At 47.3% G+C, this 18,386-nt stretch overlaps 1 protein-coding gene across 2 annotated transcripts; it reads right to left on the reverse strand.

Moving 5' to 3' along the window:
- Positions 1-537: 537 nt before the first annotated feature.
- Positions 538-18,242, reverse strand: evi5l (ecotropic viral integration site 5 like). 2 transcript variants are annotated; one of them, XM_029850648.1, is made up of 20 exons: positions 18,063-18,242; positions 11,469-11,792; positions 11,146-11,335; positions 10,785-11,009; positions 10,451-10,525; positions 10,168-10,293; positions 9,905-10,048; positions 9,726-9,815; positions 9,452-9,549; positions 9,281-9,341; positions 9,139-9,192; positions 8,793-8,825; positions 7,541-7,681; positions 6,538-6,654; positions 5,665-5,805; positions 5,361-5,537; positions 5,140-5,286; positions 4,801-4,896; positions 4,600-4,695; positions 538-3,209 (listed from the first exon to the last, which is right to left on the reverse strand). In XM_029850648.1, exons 2-20 carry the CDS (start codon positions 11,708-11,710, stop codon positions 2,901-2,903), a joined length of 2,562 nt encoding a protein of 853 aa, XP_029706508.1. In that variant the 5' UTR covers positions 11,711-11,792; positions 18,063-18,242; the 3' UTR covers positions 538-2,900. The 2 variants fall into 2 exon arrangements, with proteins under 2 accessions (XP_029706508.1, XP_011610836.1); XM_011612534.2 differs by lacking the exon at positions 8,793-8,825.
- Positions 18,243-18,386: the final 144 nt, after the last annotated feature.

Below are 18,386 nucleotides of genomic sequence, written 5' to 3' on the forward strand. Positions count from 1 at the left end.
CAGTATTCTTTTTTAATTTGAAGCGTGCACATGTCAAAAATAGTCACCTCTGCTAGCCAGCATGAACAATTAGCAATAAATATGAAACTTATTAGATATTGGCAGTAGATTTGCTGACGTCAGTGCCATCGGGATTATTTGAGGTTGTAAATGTCCCATATGAAGTGAAAAAGTTCTGTGGTGTACCATCATCACACATTTTCTATTAGGTCACCCTAAAGGCCAAGACTTTGTAGCTGTGAGAATGTCTCGTTTCACTGCTATTTTTTGGTACGATACATTTGCATGATGTCCATCACTGCTTGTAGCATTCATAATGTGCCAATCTGCTGGGTTAGGCTACCCGCTAACTTCAATTACATCACATTTATCAAGAAAAAAACAGGAAGTGTGTATACTGGTAAATTATCACACTTTTTGTGGCCAAGCTGCATGACATGATAATACAAATACACAACTTTATATGGAGTCACAATTCACAGAAAGTTTGGCATTTCTTTGTTATGTTAGCCATAAAAATGAAATCAAGCACAAAACTTTGCAAAGGCGCACCGTCAAAGTTTATTTTGTATCATCTTACAGGATACGGAACACTGATATTTCTTTCCTGTCATAATGGAATTTATTTTTACTGCATTTTAATGCATTTGATAACAACATGGGCGGGACTGCGAGACAGAAAGAGAGGGTGGACGGGGGTCCGTTGGACAGCCGTCTCCACTGAGAAGCAGGACGTCCTTTTCCCCTCCGGCACGTCTGCATGACGCTGTGTTGTTTTACCTCAGGGGAAATTTTTTAAACACCTGGAGCAGCACAGTGAGCTCATAATTCCACCAACACTAAATTCATATCCTCTACATGAGTGTTTACTGGGGGAAGGGGGGGCTGCAGCAATTATTTTATTTTTTCCCTCCCCAGAAAGCGTGCCCACACTTTTAACATCACACACGACCTGTCCCGTCGGGTTTATGCAGTAATACTGATATCAGGAGGTAACCACAGGAGTTATATTACAGATGAGCACAAGTGCCATATTGAAAACTAACGTATTAAATGGTTTGATCACAGTAAATACAAAGACAGTGGCCCAAACCAGAGATCTGAACCAGCACGTATGCAGTTTAAATAACTTTTTAAACTTTACTTTTTAGACTGTAACAGCTTCCATAGGTCAGAGGTAAAAAAACAAACAAAAAAACACTGCTTTAGGTTACTTAATCAGATTATGATTAAGGAAATGGCATATATTCATTAGTCATCATGAATAGACATTTTTAAAACTTCTAGTCATTTAAATACAAATCCAGCCTGGAAGGAACACAAGTGAACATTTGGTAACGTCTTTCTTTTGCCGTGACGCTGCGTTCAGTCGTTTGATGCCACAGTGACCACTAAAAAGCTGTTAATTGCAACAGCCGGGTGGGAAAACCAACATCCTCTTTAGCTGAAGGCCTTTACCCTGAACTAGACTCATACATCTGTGGTGCTGACAGAGGCCCTTAAAGAGCCAATCCCAAGGTCAGCCCGAGGTCCCTCAGAAGAGTAAAATCTATAGAGAAAAGAATCTATTATCTTCTTCATGTGCAAAAAAAACAAAAACGTTTGATAAAATCTTCACTTTCGCAAGCTTCGGGAAACCGACGCATAGCTTTAAACTCAAGGACATACAGTTGTTCCTCATCAAGCATTTCCACAGATTATCCTGTCCGATATGTTTTCCCCCGCTCTCGGTAGCGACGGCGGCCTCGCTACGCTCTCAACTGCTGCGTTTACTGTCCTATATCATGAAATTCCAGCCATGAGAGCAGGACACTGCTGAGCGGGAGTCGGAAACTCTGCAAACCGTGTGTTTAGTTGGGAAACTGAGATTTCTTTCTTTCTGGGAAGGACTTGAGCCAAGCTACACCCGGTAGCTTAAATACTAGAGAGGAGCGAAACCACCCAACGAGGGGTTGAAATGGTTGATGGTGCGAGCGCACGTGGGACCATTCAGATATGTGCGTAGGCAAATCCATCCCTTTAAGTCGCGCTTACACATCATAAAACCTCGCGTTTGAGAAATCCCAACAGTTTCCACTGGTTTCGAGGCATCACTGAAGAGTCAGATTAGACATTTTCGGTATTTGTCAACCCGTTCTGTGGCGGCGCTAAACAGGAAGTTTTGCTAACCTGACAAATAAACACGTAACGTAGACAAATGAGAGAACAAAAAAAATCATAGCAGCAGGTGTTTCCTTCAACAGGTCGCCGGTTGGCACAAAGGACGGCGTAGAAAGTTTGGCCTCAGTGTGTATAAAAAAATAAGAAAAATATCAAAATAAATTACAACATATAAATAACAACAATAATTAACAAACGAAAAGATTTGGCACCACTGTCTTCCTGTTTTTGTAGGTTATTTGATGCGAGCCGTCGCCAGAATTCGCTTGTTTTCCTGTCGAGGTGAACAGAAAACACAGAAAACGCGCACGAGTATAAGGAGCCGCTCCAAACACCCCCGCGGGTCCGCTCCTGCACGTCGCCGCCAGCTTTCCAACCGAGACGCACGTAGTGTTTTGACCCGTTCTGACGGGGGGGCTGAGGAGGGACGGATGGAGCGGATGGGTCCAGTATTCAGTTCTGGGGACGAACAACAGTCGCACATTCAGGTCCGGCTGACCTCGAGCGAGATCTGCGTGACTCGGGTCGGGGACGGATGCGGATGATTATGATCCGCGTGGGGCTGAGGGGGCGGGGACACGATGGCCGGCGGGTTGGGAACTACAGGGTAACGGCGCGGTTAGCGGGAAATGTCCAATCGCAGGAGGGCCGGGTGGGATAAATGGGCCCAAACAGTCCGTCTGTTCCGCACAGATCCGGCCTCCCGCGAGGTCAAACTGTCAATTTGACGCCTCTGCCTCTCAGTCGTCGAGCGCCTTGGCGCACACCATGCTGCCGTACAGCTGCTGGGGGTCGGGGGGCGTCCGCGTCCGCTCCTCTGCCTCGCTGTCTGTGCTCCCTTCGCTGTCCAGGCGGGCGGACGGGTGACACTGCACGGACAGCGGCGGGTAGAGGGCGTTGGCAGGCAGCGGGCTGGAGAGCAGGTCGTCGTCCGAGCTCAGGTAGTCCCCTTCGGCCGAGGCGGGGCTGGTCAGGCACAAATCCTGGTAGGCGGAGCTTCCTCCTCCGCTGCCCCTGGGCCCGAGCTTCTGTCCTCGCAGTTGCCTGTTCTGAGCGCACATGAAACGGTTTCTTTCATCAACAGTGATAATAGTGATCAGCGGTGTCACGTACGCGTAAACGGGCGTCTGGGTTTAAAGGGGAGTCGAGCCGCTGGTTTAGTAAACGCAGGCGTTGTGCTTTCAAATAAACACGCTGGGGTGGGATGATGCTCTCTTTTGGTCGGAAAACGTCACATGCCGAGAAGAGGTTTGGGGGAGTGAAACTCGCATCCTGGTTACAGTTTCGGGGCTGTCCAAATAGGGCAGCTAAATTTGAGCAGCTAACCAGAAATATGACTTCCCTGAACTGGTTACTAAAAATAGACGGCGGCAGCTTTAAATCTAAAAATCCTCCAGCTGCTCTTCCTGGTTGTTTTACATTTCGTCCGCCGTTGTCGTCGCTCAAATCGCCACGCTCACGTTACAGAGTCAAACAAGTGCGTCCAACGATGACTCATGACAAATCTCAGAGCTTTCAGCCCCCAGTCACGCATTCAGGCTTCCTGTACAGCAGTGGGGGGAGGAGGGAAACCAGCGGTTAACCATTGGAAATGTTATGACTGAATCTGCCTTTTCTGCTCCGAGGTTTGTTTTTTTTCTCGGCACTCAAACAGGTGAAAAGCAGCTCATCCGCTAGCAGGCCGCCCGCTTCCAGTCCGGCCGCATCACGAACGCGGCGTTGCGCCCTGTTGACGGCGACGCCAACCCTCCTCGAGGGCACTGATGCAAATTTGGGTCACCTGTATAAAGCTGCAGCTTCACGATGAGCTGCTGCTGGTGGTGAGGGTGGGGGTGGGGGGGGTAGCGGAGAAGCAGTAAAGGGCAGGGCACTCTCACACGCTGCTGCTGTCACGCACCGACACTCTCTGAATGAACAAACTCAGACAGGCTGGCGGCTGAGAACGCGGAGCCTCGCGGGAGAAAACAGGGGTCACGGGAGGTTCTCAACGAGTCGCCTCAAAAGGAAACGGAGGGGATCAGGAAACAGGAGACCGCAAACTAGAGCGGCGCTCTCGATCTCGATCATTGAATCAAAAGGCGTCCGTCTTTAGATTTTACCCTGAAGATCAGCAGCTACGACAACCATGGGGGACAAATCAACAAAACATGCACAACTTAACATACAAGTACGCACATAAATATAAACACACATCTGTAGACATTAACAATAATGTGTCGTGATGAATTATCAATCATCTATGAAGGAAATTCACATTTATATAGAGTGAAACCATGAACATGCTTGCATGTATCTGTAAATATAAATTAGAGGTGTGCACGTCTAACGGGGTAAAAGAGACCAGAACAGCTGATCAGTATAGGGGCAGGGGTGGCAGGACTAGAGGCAGAATTCCTCATGCATAGGGGCCCTAGTTTGGTGCGTGCGTGCTCGTCCAACCTCGTTCTTGAGCTCCGTGATCTGGTTCTTCATCTGATTGATGTACTGTCTCAGGTCCGAGTGGTTCAGCTGACCTTTGACCAGCCCCTCTTCCTTCTGAGGAAGAGATTTTTCCCCCACACAGGTCACACATCTTCAGTCTTAGCATAAACCTTAAACACACACACACACACACACACACACACACACGGGAATATTTACCTGTATCTCCAGTTCAGCAACCTTCTGCCTGAGTTCGGCCATGGTGGCCATGCTGTCGGCTTCCCTCAGTCGAACTGCCATCACCTCCTCTTTACTCTGTGAGAGGAGAGAAGGGGGGAGGGGGGTGATCTTTAAAAGCTGAAGAGGATGAGATGATTCCACTGATGGTTATTGATGGGGCGCTACAAACAGCCTTCATCACACCTGCCCTTCCCTGCAGCTCAACCTTTCCATCATCCAGAAAGCACCACCTAATCAGTTTTAAACGCTCTTCTGCCCGTGATATTCCTGCAGTACCCCCCCCCCCACACACACACGCACACACACACACACACAAACCTTGCAGTCCGACTCGGCCTGCTTCCTTTTCATCTCGCTGAGCTGAGTCTGCAGAGCTTTGTTTTGGTTGGCCAGCATCTGGAGACGGTCCTGCAGGCTGGAACGCTCCTGCTCATTCCGACCAATCAGCTTGCTGTGGATCTGGTTCTGCAGAGGAGGGGTCATACGGGCGCCGTTACCACCATTTGTAGCATTTATGCGTCCGGTTAGCGTTTTCACACCTGGCTCTCCAGCTGCAGCGCTTTGAGTTTGACCTCCCTCAGCTCGGCCTGAGCCTCGGCCTCCCTCAGTCGGACCGTCATCAGTTTATCCTGCAGTTCGTTCATGGCGTTCTTCTTCGGCGATTCCTTCCAGTGACCGCCGCCGCCGCCCGTGCTGCTGCCGCGCGACATGTGGAGCTGCGGAGAGCGCACGAAGGTGTGACCGTGCCGGTTGCACGTGGCCTGGGTTCATTGCCAACATCAGGGTGAAGATGAAACTGATTTTAAGTGTGTGTGTGTGTGTGTGTGTGTGTGTGTGTGATACCTGCCAGCGCTGGTTGAGCTCACTGACAGTGTCCTGCATCTCTCTGAAGGAGCGCAGCATCTCCAGCTCCCTCAGCTTCATTTGCTTCACCTCCTCCTGCAAAGCGGCGACGTTGTTCTCGTCGGGCAGGCTGCTGCTCCTCTGCGTGGGCAAACGTGTTAAATCGACATGATGGATGTTCTGGACGGTTGTCTGGGTGTCTAAAGTGCGTGATGGAACCCAGTCCCTCCTGGGCGGTGATCCTGCCGGGTTTTCTGTCCTCCCAGGCAGAAAGCAGCTTCCACCAGGCAAGTGAAACTGAGACCTAGGTCACAAAACCCGGCTGGGATTCAACCGTCCCACTAAGTGCGCAGATTTTAAAATCCCGGGTTGATTGTAAATGGCTGTGGGGCAATTTTTGCAACTCTAAAACTGTTTTAATTCAGCCACAATGGAGAGTTTGTGTGGAGGTTTACTCCAGAAACCTTCCTGGAGGTGGACGTCCTGCTGTGTTTCAGGTCAGACCCCTGAGCTTCAGGTCAAGACCCGATGGCCTAATGATCTTCTGGTAGCCAACTTCACTTTGACAAATTCTAGTTCAGTAATTTCTTCACGGGATGCTGAAATTAAAGTCAGCTTTATAGAAAAACCTATGTCATCACATTATGTTGTCTTAAATCTATCAGGAAGGGGGGAATACTATAATACTTTCTTCTCAGCACCATGAAGATGGAAAAGATACCTTGACCAGTACCTTGAAACCAGTACCTTGAAACCAGTACCTCGAAACCAGTACCTTGAAACCATATACATTAAGTTGCCATCTAGCAGTAGTGCCTGTAAATACTGAACCCGGTGCACCCTGTGATCCCTGTTCTCCCCCCGATAACGCACCTTCTCCAGGTCGAGGACTTTATCTTGCATCTCTTTCAGCGCTCCCAGGAGCTCTGTCTCGCGCAGCCTGGACTGCTCCAGTTGGGTCTGCAGACTGGTCACAAACGGCTCCGAGTACTGAAACAAACGTCGGCGGTGTCAGAAAGATACTGAAAGGTCAGAAGAATGAACTTGTTTGTTCCCCCCGATACTTCAGCTACACGGTGCAGGAAATGTGGTCAGTTTAAAGAGATTAGGATGCACAACTCTATTTATGTGACTTTTTGAATCCATTTTTGGAAATAAGAGGAAAAAGGATATTTTCCTAAAATGCTCTCCTTTTGTTTAACACCCCTTTTAAGCTGCATTACCTCATCATTTCTTTATTTGCATCATTTTTCTTCCCTCCATCCTTAGATTCAAGTCTAGTCTCCCACAATAGCCTCTTCTATATTTCCTGTCACACAAGTTCTTCGCACACTCCGTGACGCAATCTTTAACTCTAAAAAATGCAAAAAGCGTAACTACAAAGGAAAATAACGAGGCCTGACTGGAAATAAAAGACTTTCCTATGATGCAAAATTGTAGAATGCTTGAAATTAGGCAAGTACATCGCGTGTGTAGAGCAGTGTTGGTTTGTCATTTGGAGAGTCTCAGTTTGGGTCATCAAAGAGGCCTGTGGGCGTCCGTAGGTGTGTGAACTCTGCTGGGTGATGGGTGCCAGAAATCTGAGTTGGAATAAAGATGTGTGTCTCACCAGAGCCACCAAAAATAAATCACTGACGCACTTTTGATGGTAAATTTGAACTTGGTTTGAGCTGGTTCAGACATCAGAAGGCTTCGCTATGAGCTAAATGCGCTAACCTGACCCAACTGCTAGCTAAACACTCCTCTCCTCATCTTTAATGAAATCATAGCTGCGGGTTTGACGTCCCTCCGTCCGAACAGTAAAGATTCAAATGAGAACTGTGGCGTTCCGAGCATCAAGCATGTGAGAAACATTTGCCGGGCGGTGGTTTTTAACCTTCTGTTGCTGCAGCTCTCGGATGGTGTCTTGTGCTTTTTCCAGGCTCTCGCTGGCTGTGGTGCACTGCTGCCTCACCACGGCTAACTCCCGCTTGATCACGTAGTTCTCCTCCGCCTCTTGAGCTCTCGTCACCTGACCCTGGAACGAGACGTCGAAATCAGCTGGAGCGGGAACACTCAAAATAAGAGCCGGACGTGTTAAGGAACATTCTTCTTTACCAACAGGCTATCATAGCTAAATGATAATGACTGTGCAAATTGAATAAGATGCATAAAAATCTAACTGGATGAACAGAAACAACCACTGGGAGGCTTTTATGACTTTTAGATAAAGTTTAGCTTTTGAGGCTAAACTAATTAGCGTATATATACTAGAAACTATTCCTGAGTTTGACGATTTGACGTTTAATCACAGTCATTAAGGATTTTATTCTGACGGCGTTTCTTCCTAGAAGAGGATAGTTTGCCTGCATCTTTCCAGTTTTTAATGATGTTTGGACAGTTCGGAACCCGATTCCATTTGTTTCTTTAATCCAGTCAGATCTTTTGATGCAGCCGATGATTTGACTCTTCTTCACCAGACCGACATCTTTTCCATGACCACAGGACGCTTGTTTCAACACGGTTGTTGAAGAAATGAGAAGCTGCTTGTTGCGTCATTTGAGGTTAAATAACAGCTCGATAATCGGCCGCGTATGAACCATCCAATAAGAGGCTCTGAGCTATTTGCTTACTTATTCCAAGTGGTCACTTTATTTTTATTTTTTTTAAAACTGTGGTTTTCAAACAGTTTAAATAATGTTCAGCTAATTTAAGTGAATTCACAGTATAATAAGGGACGACACAAGCGGGTGCTTGTCATCACACATCGTTTGATTTGGGCATTTCGTCATTTTTCCACATCCTAAAATCTACACGTGGAGTTGCAGCAGCTTTGGTAACAAACGCTGAAAACTCCAAACGGCCGTTTATGCCCAGAAGCCTCCGTCTACTGGGATTCAAGCATATTTCCCAAAATGTCAGAATGGGTTTAGGGTTGGTTTACAGTCACATATGGATAATTAAAGAGGGAACCATATATTTACATGCCACATGTGGGGAGTTTACACTCTCATATTGGATTAAAAACACATGCATTCATAAATTATAGGATGGTCATGCGTGTTGTCTGATTAGCATGAAGATGCAGGAGTGCAGAAGGAAAAGGAGGAGGAGGAGAGAGGAAGGCAGCAGTGGTTACAGTACTCTACCTGGATCAGCCTGTCTGCCAGAGCAGCGCTCTCCTGCAGCCACGGAGAGGAAGAAGAAGGGTGACAAAAAGTGATGAAGAGAGAGTGACAGGCCGAGAAGATAATCCATCACAAAACAGAGGAAATCCAAGAGAAAGAAAGAAGCAGATTATGAGGACTCGACCCAGGATTTTGATGAACCCTCTCCTGGTAGAAAGAAGCTAGAAACCCCCCCAAACACACACAAACACACCGACGCGGTGTTCATGGCGAGACCAGACCAGCGAGGCCTCAGCTGGTTCGCTCCCTCTGGGGGACGCTGTTAAACCCTGGTTTGTTGACTAATTGATAATGAAAGCTCTCTCACCTTCTCTAGAGTCTCAATTCTCTGCTTCAACAGTCTGTTTTCTGTGCGTAACCGCTGAGAACACAACAGTAACGGGAGTTATTCGCCGAGTAAATCACGTTTAATTGTTTAAACACACACACACACACACACACACACACACCTTGATTTCGATCTGTTCCTCCATTTCCTTGTTCTTGATCGTGGTATATTCCTTCTCTAGTCTGGAAGAAATGATTGCAGAATGTTGATCAGCTTCCTGTTTACCTTTAATATTGTTATTATAAGGAATAACCAGCGTCTGTTGGACAGAAATCATGACTTTCAGTCCTACTTCTTCATCCTCTTGGGGTTATATTTGATCTGGTAGGCCCTGAGGATCAGCTTGTCAGGGCAGCTGTCAAACTGGTGAGGAATCACCTTCTGGAAATGCTGGAGGACAGAGACGGAAACACAAGATCAGAACTCTCAGAACTGAATGTTTATGAGGAAACATACTCATAGCGTTTGCTCGTGTGCAAAAGGGGCAAGTGGGAGGTCAACATTGAACTTGTGGTCAAGTCTATCCATGAAAATAATAAATAAAGAGCAAATACTGGGACGCTAACCTGGGACATGCCCTCCATGTCCAGCTGAACGAGGTCCGTTTGGTTGTACTGTAGAATGGCCAAGCCAACGCGGAAGATAATCTCTAGGCCCTGAAATATCAAGTTTCATTATTTATCTACGAAAACAGGTCACATGCTTAAAAGAAAGCGCTTAATTCCAAAGCAACATTTTTTCCTACCTCATACATGAAAATATCAAAGATGCGCGTGGCAACAGGCAGCGGGAGGAAGGTGAGGAAAAGAGTGAGGAACCAGGAAGAGGCGTACATGGATGTGTGAAAACTCTGGGATCGGAAATGGAGGTTCAGCTCCGGCAGTTGCTCCTTAAAAAGACAAATTCGAATGCAAATTTAAATCAGGGACATTAATGTTCTCCATAAAAACAAAGTACTGATCGCCCCCTGGTGGAAAGAAGCGATACTGCAAGAGCCGCCTCCTTTACCTGGAGCAGATATTCAAACTGGTAGATGCAGAGACCCAGTTCAGCCATACTGGGCTTGAACAGCTCCCTCAGACGGTACTCCTGCATCAGACGCACAAAAACACAAAACGCCTCCTCTTCTGGCATCTGAGCAGAGGGACGAGCAGAGTGCGTAAAATGTCAGTTTTGTTAAAGGTCACTCACAGAAATATTGTAAATCTGAGTAACACCTCAGACAGCACGTGCACGTTCCAACACACTGAATTCAATGCCAGTCTAGATGCTGGATTCCTGAGAGCATTACCTGCATTAGCAGCAGGCCAACAATGAATGCACTTCCTTGACAGTAGCCCACCTCTCGATCCACCAGAGAGTATGCCTGAGTACACACATACAAAGTTGTCATTTTTTTATTTGTTTCCTTTACTCTTCCTTTGCTTTATTGATATTGTGCATAATTATGATATAACAACGATAACTTGGAACTGTTGCGAGCACTGTGTTACCATAAGAGGCCACCAGGGGGCAGGGATGTTACCAAATTTGGGCTTTGAGGCAGAAAAGTATGGAAAGGCCAAACCGCTGCAGATGTGAAGACTGAGGATTTCAAAGCTCCATGTGGTGCGAACAATTCTTGCCTTCATGACGTTGAAAAGGACCTCCTGCCCCAGGCTGTCCTGGCCTTTGAAGAACTCGTGCTCGGGGTAGGTGCGGGCGATATCTCTGCGGATCAGCTTCTCACAGGGCGACGACATCTTCAGCAGCTCAGAGTACTGGTTCTTCACCGGCATGTCAGTAGCGTTACCCAGCAGCTGCCAGACAATGGCCCGGAAATGATGGGGAATTCCTTTCCTGATCAACTCCTGGTCAACAAATGGGGGACAGTATTTTGTTGATCTATGTTGTGATGTGCTTGAAAATATCAACAAATAGTGAATAATCTTCACATGTGCCCCCAGAGAACACCCACAGCACAAAGAAATGCCTCTGAATCCCCACCTTTAGGAGTTTGTCCTTCTTACGTCTCCACTCTTCCCACTCGTTGACGATGCGCCCCCACAGGATCCAGGTGTCCTCCTCCAGGTGGGACAGGTTGGAGGAAGCGGAGGAGCTGGACACCAGCGAGGAGCCACTGTTGCGTCGCGAGCCGCTCATTGATCGCATGGATTTGGAATCCGCCTCCAGCAACCTGCGTCCAGAGAGGGTCGACCAGAACGAGGAGCTCAGATTACACGTGATGGTTAGAGATGAATCCGATAATTCATATCGCATCATTACAGTATCACATCCAAGACTCCGATCTTGTTGGCTTCAGAACTCACCTGTTCTGCTCCTCCAGTTTTGCCAGCAGCTCCAGTTCATCGGGACTCAGATTCTCAGAGTCTGCTGGGGACAACGCCGGTGCCGAGAGCGCTGCATCGTGAGAGGAGGAGTCGGGGCTGAGCACTGGGCTTCCTGTTGACAAGGGGTCTTGGTCCATGCCAGGTGGTGAGGAAGGACACTCTAACTGGGGGAGAACCCCAGCAGAGCTCTCTCTCTCTGGACTGCAGCTGGGAATAGACATGGTGGTCTGAGCGTGTCTTCGGTGAGCTGAGATACTGACTGACTGGTCCGCTGTGGTGCCAACTGATCAGGGGTCTTCAAACCTGTCGGGGGGGTCAGAAAACGCTGAATGAAGACATCAACAGATGCAGACCTGGAATGATATTCACCTGCCCCGAACAGAGGAGATGGTTTCTGAGTGGCACCGACACACAAAACTATCAGATTTGAGTGGATATGAGTCTGAACGGTGGCTAATGTGAGTTGTGAGGTTAAATTTCTGTTAGATTTTCTCCGAACCAACAAGATTTCTTGTGAAGCCATCAAACAGAGAGCAGATCCTCCGGTATCCGCTAGTCAGCATCACTGTGCCCATTGGTCAGATCAAAACCACGATTCTGACTCAATATACGATTATAAAATGTCAGACGCCTCGGGCACATGACCCCGGCCTTGATCTAACCAGACAGGAACAATGACACCACCCACCTGCGTCTGCAGGCTCCATTCCCTAGTGTGAACAACTAGGACAGGAAGCAAGTCGTGTTAGTCAGCGCCATGACATCATCTGGTCAGAGAACTCCTCTGTCACTGCAGACAGCCCATAATATAATATAACGGCGTCTTAGGTTTATGTGACCTCTGCATCAATGAACTAATCAAGCAGGTGACACATTAATCAGGCTGATTTCATTTAGTGAGACACGAGGGTAATTTAATGATAAAGAGAAACAGGAAGTAGAAATAAAACCCATCTGATCCTGGGAAAAATCCAAGAAAAGTGCCGGAAAAATGAACTATTGTTTGCTGGCAGAAAGGATTTGATCCATGAGGACTCAGAGAAACGGTCAAACTGTATTAGGAGTGTAACGAAGCCATGAAGGTGGAGAGAAACACGGACGGGCTCGTGGAAAACACGAGGACAAGCAGAGGAGGAAAACAGCCCGGAGGAGCGGAGAAGACGACCTCTCCAACCGGAAAACAGCGCTGAGACAACGAGCGCATTCATGCAGAGGGAGAGAGCCGTCCCATCAATAACCATTAGCAGATCAATGAGGACAATCCATTCTGGACAAACGGAGGGACGCTACGGTGGGGACAGAATGTTTTCACCCTCACGTCAAATCTAAAAAAATAAAATTCATTTATTTCCTCATCAATCTACACACCGGACCTCGGGAGGACCACCCGAACCCAGAATTTAATGTGAATTTGTGGACTTATGAAAATGGTTCTGTCTTATCTGCGTCTTTGTCTCACAAGGATCCAAAGAGCACAGTTTTTGGCGCAGAGCTGCATCAGCGGTTGTTGGGCTGAAACCGTCTCCAGCCTTAGTTACCCCTCGGACCAAGACAGTTCTCCCCCAACCGGATGTCCCGGTTGACCCAAACTTCTTTCCTCTGAGAATGATGGAGGTTTTGAGCTCTTAAAAACAATAAATGCAGCAGAACGTCCAGATCTGTGTCCCGCTGGGTCTGTGTCCTGAGTGGAGAGTGATGAGGAAAATAATGATTTCTTTATTTTTGATGCGAGGCGCCGCCATAAGAAGTTCTAAAACATGTAAGAGGGCGTGAATCCTGTCCCTTCCCTCTGATTTTTGTCCAATTAAACTCTCGCTGCTCCGTCATGGTTCCAAGTCAGCTGACAGATGGGTTCTGCTGCCTCAGGCCCAGAAACATCTGCTGCAACCTCAGATATTCCCCTCGATCCCATCACAGATGCAGACTGAAATCTATGTATTGGCAGGATTACTAACCTGGAGATGTTGGTAACCGGGTCTTATTAGTACTACTACTACTACTACTACTACTCCCCAGCGATTTCAGAACTGAAGAAGCCTTCTGGATAGAAGGTGAAACGTCTTCAAGAGAAGAAACCCAGTCCAGTTGACAGAGAAAACTACCTTGGATACTACTACTAATAATAATAATGTCCCTGACTGGCGAGACATGCGGCATTGTCCTGTTGTGATGTCCAGAGAGGTTACGCAACCTCAGTGAAAGATACAGCGGCGTCAACTAATCCCCCTCCAGATTATGAGGTAACTCCTGAATAATCAGCCTTTCTGGTTATGACCAGAAGCTCTTGTTAACTGTTAACCCAGGTGGACCGAAGGTGTTTGACCGTCCCAAACGAACGGCGTTAAATAAAGCTTAGTGTTCACTGTATAAGCAACATCAACGCAAAACACAGGACAATTCTGCATCTTTCCATTGTCAAAAGTCCTGGAACCACGTATGAAGACAGTGGTGTGTTTCTGTTGCAGCAGAACCCTGAGGAGCCGTCTAAAGAAAGAGACGATTGTTTTCCCTTCTGACCCTTCTCCTTATATCTCTCACACACACACACACACACACTCAAATGTCCTATTTGCTTCTCCATATTTTCACATTACGCCCGTGATGCACCTCTAATCACAAATCGTTCACCGAGATCATAAAGAAGTATTTCAACGTGCAGCCAACCCTCATCAAAACGAACGTTTTAACAGCCGAGTTTTGTTTTTACGGCGTTTTAATGGTTTCCTGTTGCTTTCAGACGCTGGAACAACGCGCCGGGTCACATTTCACCGACTCACCGACGTCACGATTATGGTTGCTACAGAGCTCCGTCCCAACACTCCTTAAATACTACAGCAGAACTGCTCCGTGTAAAGGTGGTGATGCTGCAGGTTGTCACCGCCGCACTGAAGACACGGGGTTAAAGGGGACGCCTCAGGGTTGGCGCGAGGCGTTTTTCCCCCCTCATGAATCTGACCATCACAACATCAGGAGACATTTCCTGTGTCCTGCAAGTTCTGTTCAAATCCCCGACATTCTCGCCACATTTAAACGCAAAAACGCTTCCATCCACGCATCAGCTGATGACGTCAGGACTACAATGCATGTGTGAACGAGGGCACCAGTGGCTGGATCGGGTGTAGCCCATCAAGCCTCCCCCACAGATCCCCGCCTCAGTCTGAAAACAAGGTCAGATTTAGAGCTCTATTCCAACTTCAGGGCCACTTTAAACACCCAGTGTGGTGTCCTCGACCACGGCGAGGCGATTCTGGTCGACATCAAGTCCTGCACTGGGAACCGCTGCGTCTCCACTAACTCCTCCTTTGGGTCAGGCTCCTGCCGACCCGGGGAGCTTGTTTAGTGCCGACAGGAATAATTTGTTTTATTGGAGCAGGAGGTTTGAGGAAGCCACTTGTTTATTTTGACGCTAGATAATGGGATACATAGACAGACAAATTATCATACTTAGGGGGTCGTCTAATCGTTAGGTCACATCTTAGCTATGCTGTTATAGGCCAAGGCTGCCGGGGTCCGGAAACATGATCACCTGACAGGCCTCTGTCACCCCACTGGGTCATGGTTTCCTCTCCTTTCCTCTCCTCATCAAGCAGACTAGTTATGCTGATTCTTGTGTAGTTTTTCTGCTCCCCCCTCTATTTATTTACAGGTATCGCCGCCCTCGGAGCTGCATAATGACCTCCGGCCCCGCTGAAGTGATTGTGCATCATATTTTTTGTGTGTTTCTGTGCTCTGTGCCTCTCCTCTCCCTCCCCTCTCCTCTCCTCTCCTCTCCTCTCCTCTCCTCTCCTCTCCTCTCCTCTCCCCCTCCTTCTCCTTTTCCTCTCCCTCTCCTCTTCTTTCCTCTCCTCTTTCCCCTCCTCCTCCTCTCCTCTACCTCCCCTTCACTCTACTTCTCCTCTCCTCTACCCCTCTCCTCTCCTCTCCTCTCCTACCTATCCTATCCTCTACCTGTCCTCCCTCCTCTCCTCTCTCTTTACCCAGCCGGCCATCAGCAGGAGGGTCCCCCTACATGAGCCTGGTCCTGCTCAAGGTTTCTTCCTGTTAAAGGGGAGTTTTTCCTTGCCACTGTTGCTTGTCTGGGGTCAGGCCCTGGGATTCTGGAAAGCGCCTTGAAACAATTTTGATTGTATAAGACGCTATATAAATAAAGATTGATTGATTGATTGACATACTGGAATAAAGAATGTCCATAACGTGGTCATTATGGACAATCTCTCACAACACATTTTTAACTGTCTCTGTTTTGCCTACAGGGCAAACTGATCCATTAAGGACGCAGTCGTAGTTCTCCATTTGACACATCAGGATGCCGCTAATTGATTCGGATTCCGGCTTTAATACAACAATTCCCGACATTCTGGTCTTCTAATTATCCGACTCGCAGCTCCAACCACCCACTTCCCGATCAGCTGACCCCAGAAACAGCCAAGCACTTTCCTCCCTCTCCACATTTGGATGCACCCAGACAACATAACGGTAAAACTGACCACATAGCGGGGTTGAATTTAGGGGGAAATGAGACAGCCAGCACAGATGAGGTCCTGGATCTACTATATTCAGTGATCAAACCTGGCTGAACAGCCCTCCTGCCCCCTCCTACACTAATATCCATGTGTAGAAAGGGTCCAGTCCTTCAACGTCCTGGGCCACATGGAACTGGCCAATTAACCTTTATTATGTACTGTTTTTGTGACTTCTCCAGCCAGGAGATGGCTACGCCTGGGTCCCACTGGTTTCTGACAGTGTTTCTGGGCTGGAGGGGGGGTTCTGCTCAAACAGCAGGTCCTGAAGCTACCATGTGCTTTAGAACCTTGCTGATGCAGTGTTTAACTACCCTGATTCTTCTCATTGTGCTCAGTCTTGCCAGGATGTTGCGTAGTACCGAATATCGGCTACTTTCCTCATTAGCCTGGTTGCAGACCTGCTTGGAGGCCGCAGTGCTGCAACCACCTCCTTGTTTGGCCACAACCTTGAAAACCACCAATGTGGTTTTGATAAATGAGTATATCCGTCTCCAGTTCCGGATTAATAGTGCGCAAACCTTATCAGTTAATCACGTTTAAATGAATAACGTGAGAAGATTAACTTGAACCAGAGCGTCGTTTTGAAGATGGAGCCGACCCTCTCACACGGACGCCGTGTTCATCCTTATCTCGGGCGAATGCTCGCTACGAATTGAATGCTTATCTTTGGTTCCTGATTGACAGTCTTGTTTTAGTTTAAACGACTCTGTTTAAGGCTGTGGCGAAAATAGAATTCCCCCTTTTTTCCAAGTCTGGTGTTCAGCACACATTAAGCCTGTTAGATGATATCCACATTCAAGTAAGCAGCTTAGAATTCCCACATTACCACACAGGCACTGGAAGAGCAGATCCCAGAGACCTGAGGACATTGTTCTATACTCACACTCAAGAATAAGAAGAGATTTTTTTAAAAAGACATTTTTAGGCTGTGGCACTGGAGTGCAAGGTCACCTGCAGAATGTGACAGTCCCACTGAGTTTCTTTGACAGTCACATGTGTCGGATGCTGTTAAATGTGTGATTAGATTCCACAGATGAGCAGGAGTCTAAATGAAGAGATGAGTGGCCCATTACTCAGCAGGACACTAAAGATGGAAATAACAGTCACCACAATAAGAGAATTCCTTCCTTGAATGCCCTCCCTCTCTTAAAGTGCAGCAGGGAACCCCTCCATTTTGTGACGATTCAGCAATATCCTTTGTGCATCAACATCATATCAAAAATGTCATTCTGCTATTGATCATGTGACAGATTTAAAATACATGAATGTAATGGGTTTTTTTTTCGTTTCCCCTGATTAAAACTATGTTTGGAACATGTTTAAGCTGTGATTTATTTATTTTAGGCAAGATTATGAATCAATGTTTTGGCTACATATTTATTGGTCACCGTCAAAATTGACCTCAAAACGTCTTTAGGCGCGCACACAAGCGCAACTCGGATGCGACATTAATACATTTATACGTGCAAATAATTATCAAATGTTCTGTGGCTTAAACGTTTCAGGCCAATCATGAAGCGAGCTGAACATTTTAGCAATTTCTCTGTCATACTGACTTTGATCATGTGAAAAGACCAAGCTCACCTCAGTGTCACATCGTCGCGTCTTTAAATGGTGCACAACATGACACAGTAGATGATATTATTTAACAACTGGCGCGTCCTCCCTGCAAACCGCTTTAATTTAATACTATAATCACAGTAGCTGCATGAACAGTGCAGCGTAATCACACACAAAACGGTGATATAAATGTTTTTTTCCAAGGGAAAAATTAATGCGCAAATAGATGCCATTCCAGATCAACAAAAACCTGGAAATGCATGACAGCTCGTTCTCCCGGCCTACACGCATGCGGATCGAAACAGGCCCGCATGCTTTAAAGTCAACTCATGACTCGTTTGGATGAACATCTCTTGGCAAAGGGACACATCATCCCCTCCGTGCAGCATCAACTGCTCTGCATCTCACCACGACACCATTGTGAAACGACGACAGTGCGCCGATTATAGCACCGCGCCGCACTGCAACGCTGTCGAAATAAATTGCTTACCTGAACGCCTCTGCCATAACCTCAGCGGTATGTTTATCGCCACCGGTCCGTCGCCAACGCCTTTTTTTAAATGCGTTATCAGCTAATTAGAATCTTAATAGACCACCGAGGACAAACGCAGAGAGGCAGAAGCGCTGCTTGCCAACAGGCAAGACAGGCGAGGACTTGAGACCCCCGGCCAGCAGGGGGCGACATGCAGCGCCGGAGCGTTTAGTGTAAATAAACAAGTGAGAGTGGCTCCATCGATTCTAAATGAAGGAAATTATCTGGAGACAAAAGTAAAACAAATGAGGGATAAAGACATCGTAGCAGTTGTGGATAGAC

The sequence above is a fragment of the Takifugu rubripes genome, chromosome 17 (assembly GCF_901000725.2).
Source record: "Takifugu rubripes chromosome 17, fTakRub1.2, whole genome shotgun sequence".
NCBI classification, from domain to species: domain Eukaryota; kingdom Metazoa; phylum Chordata; class Actinopteri; order Tetraodontiformes; family Tetraodontidae; genus Takifugu; species Takifugu rubripes.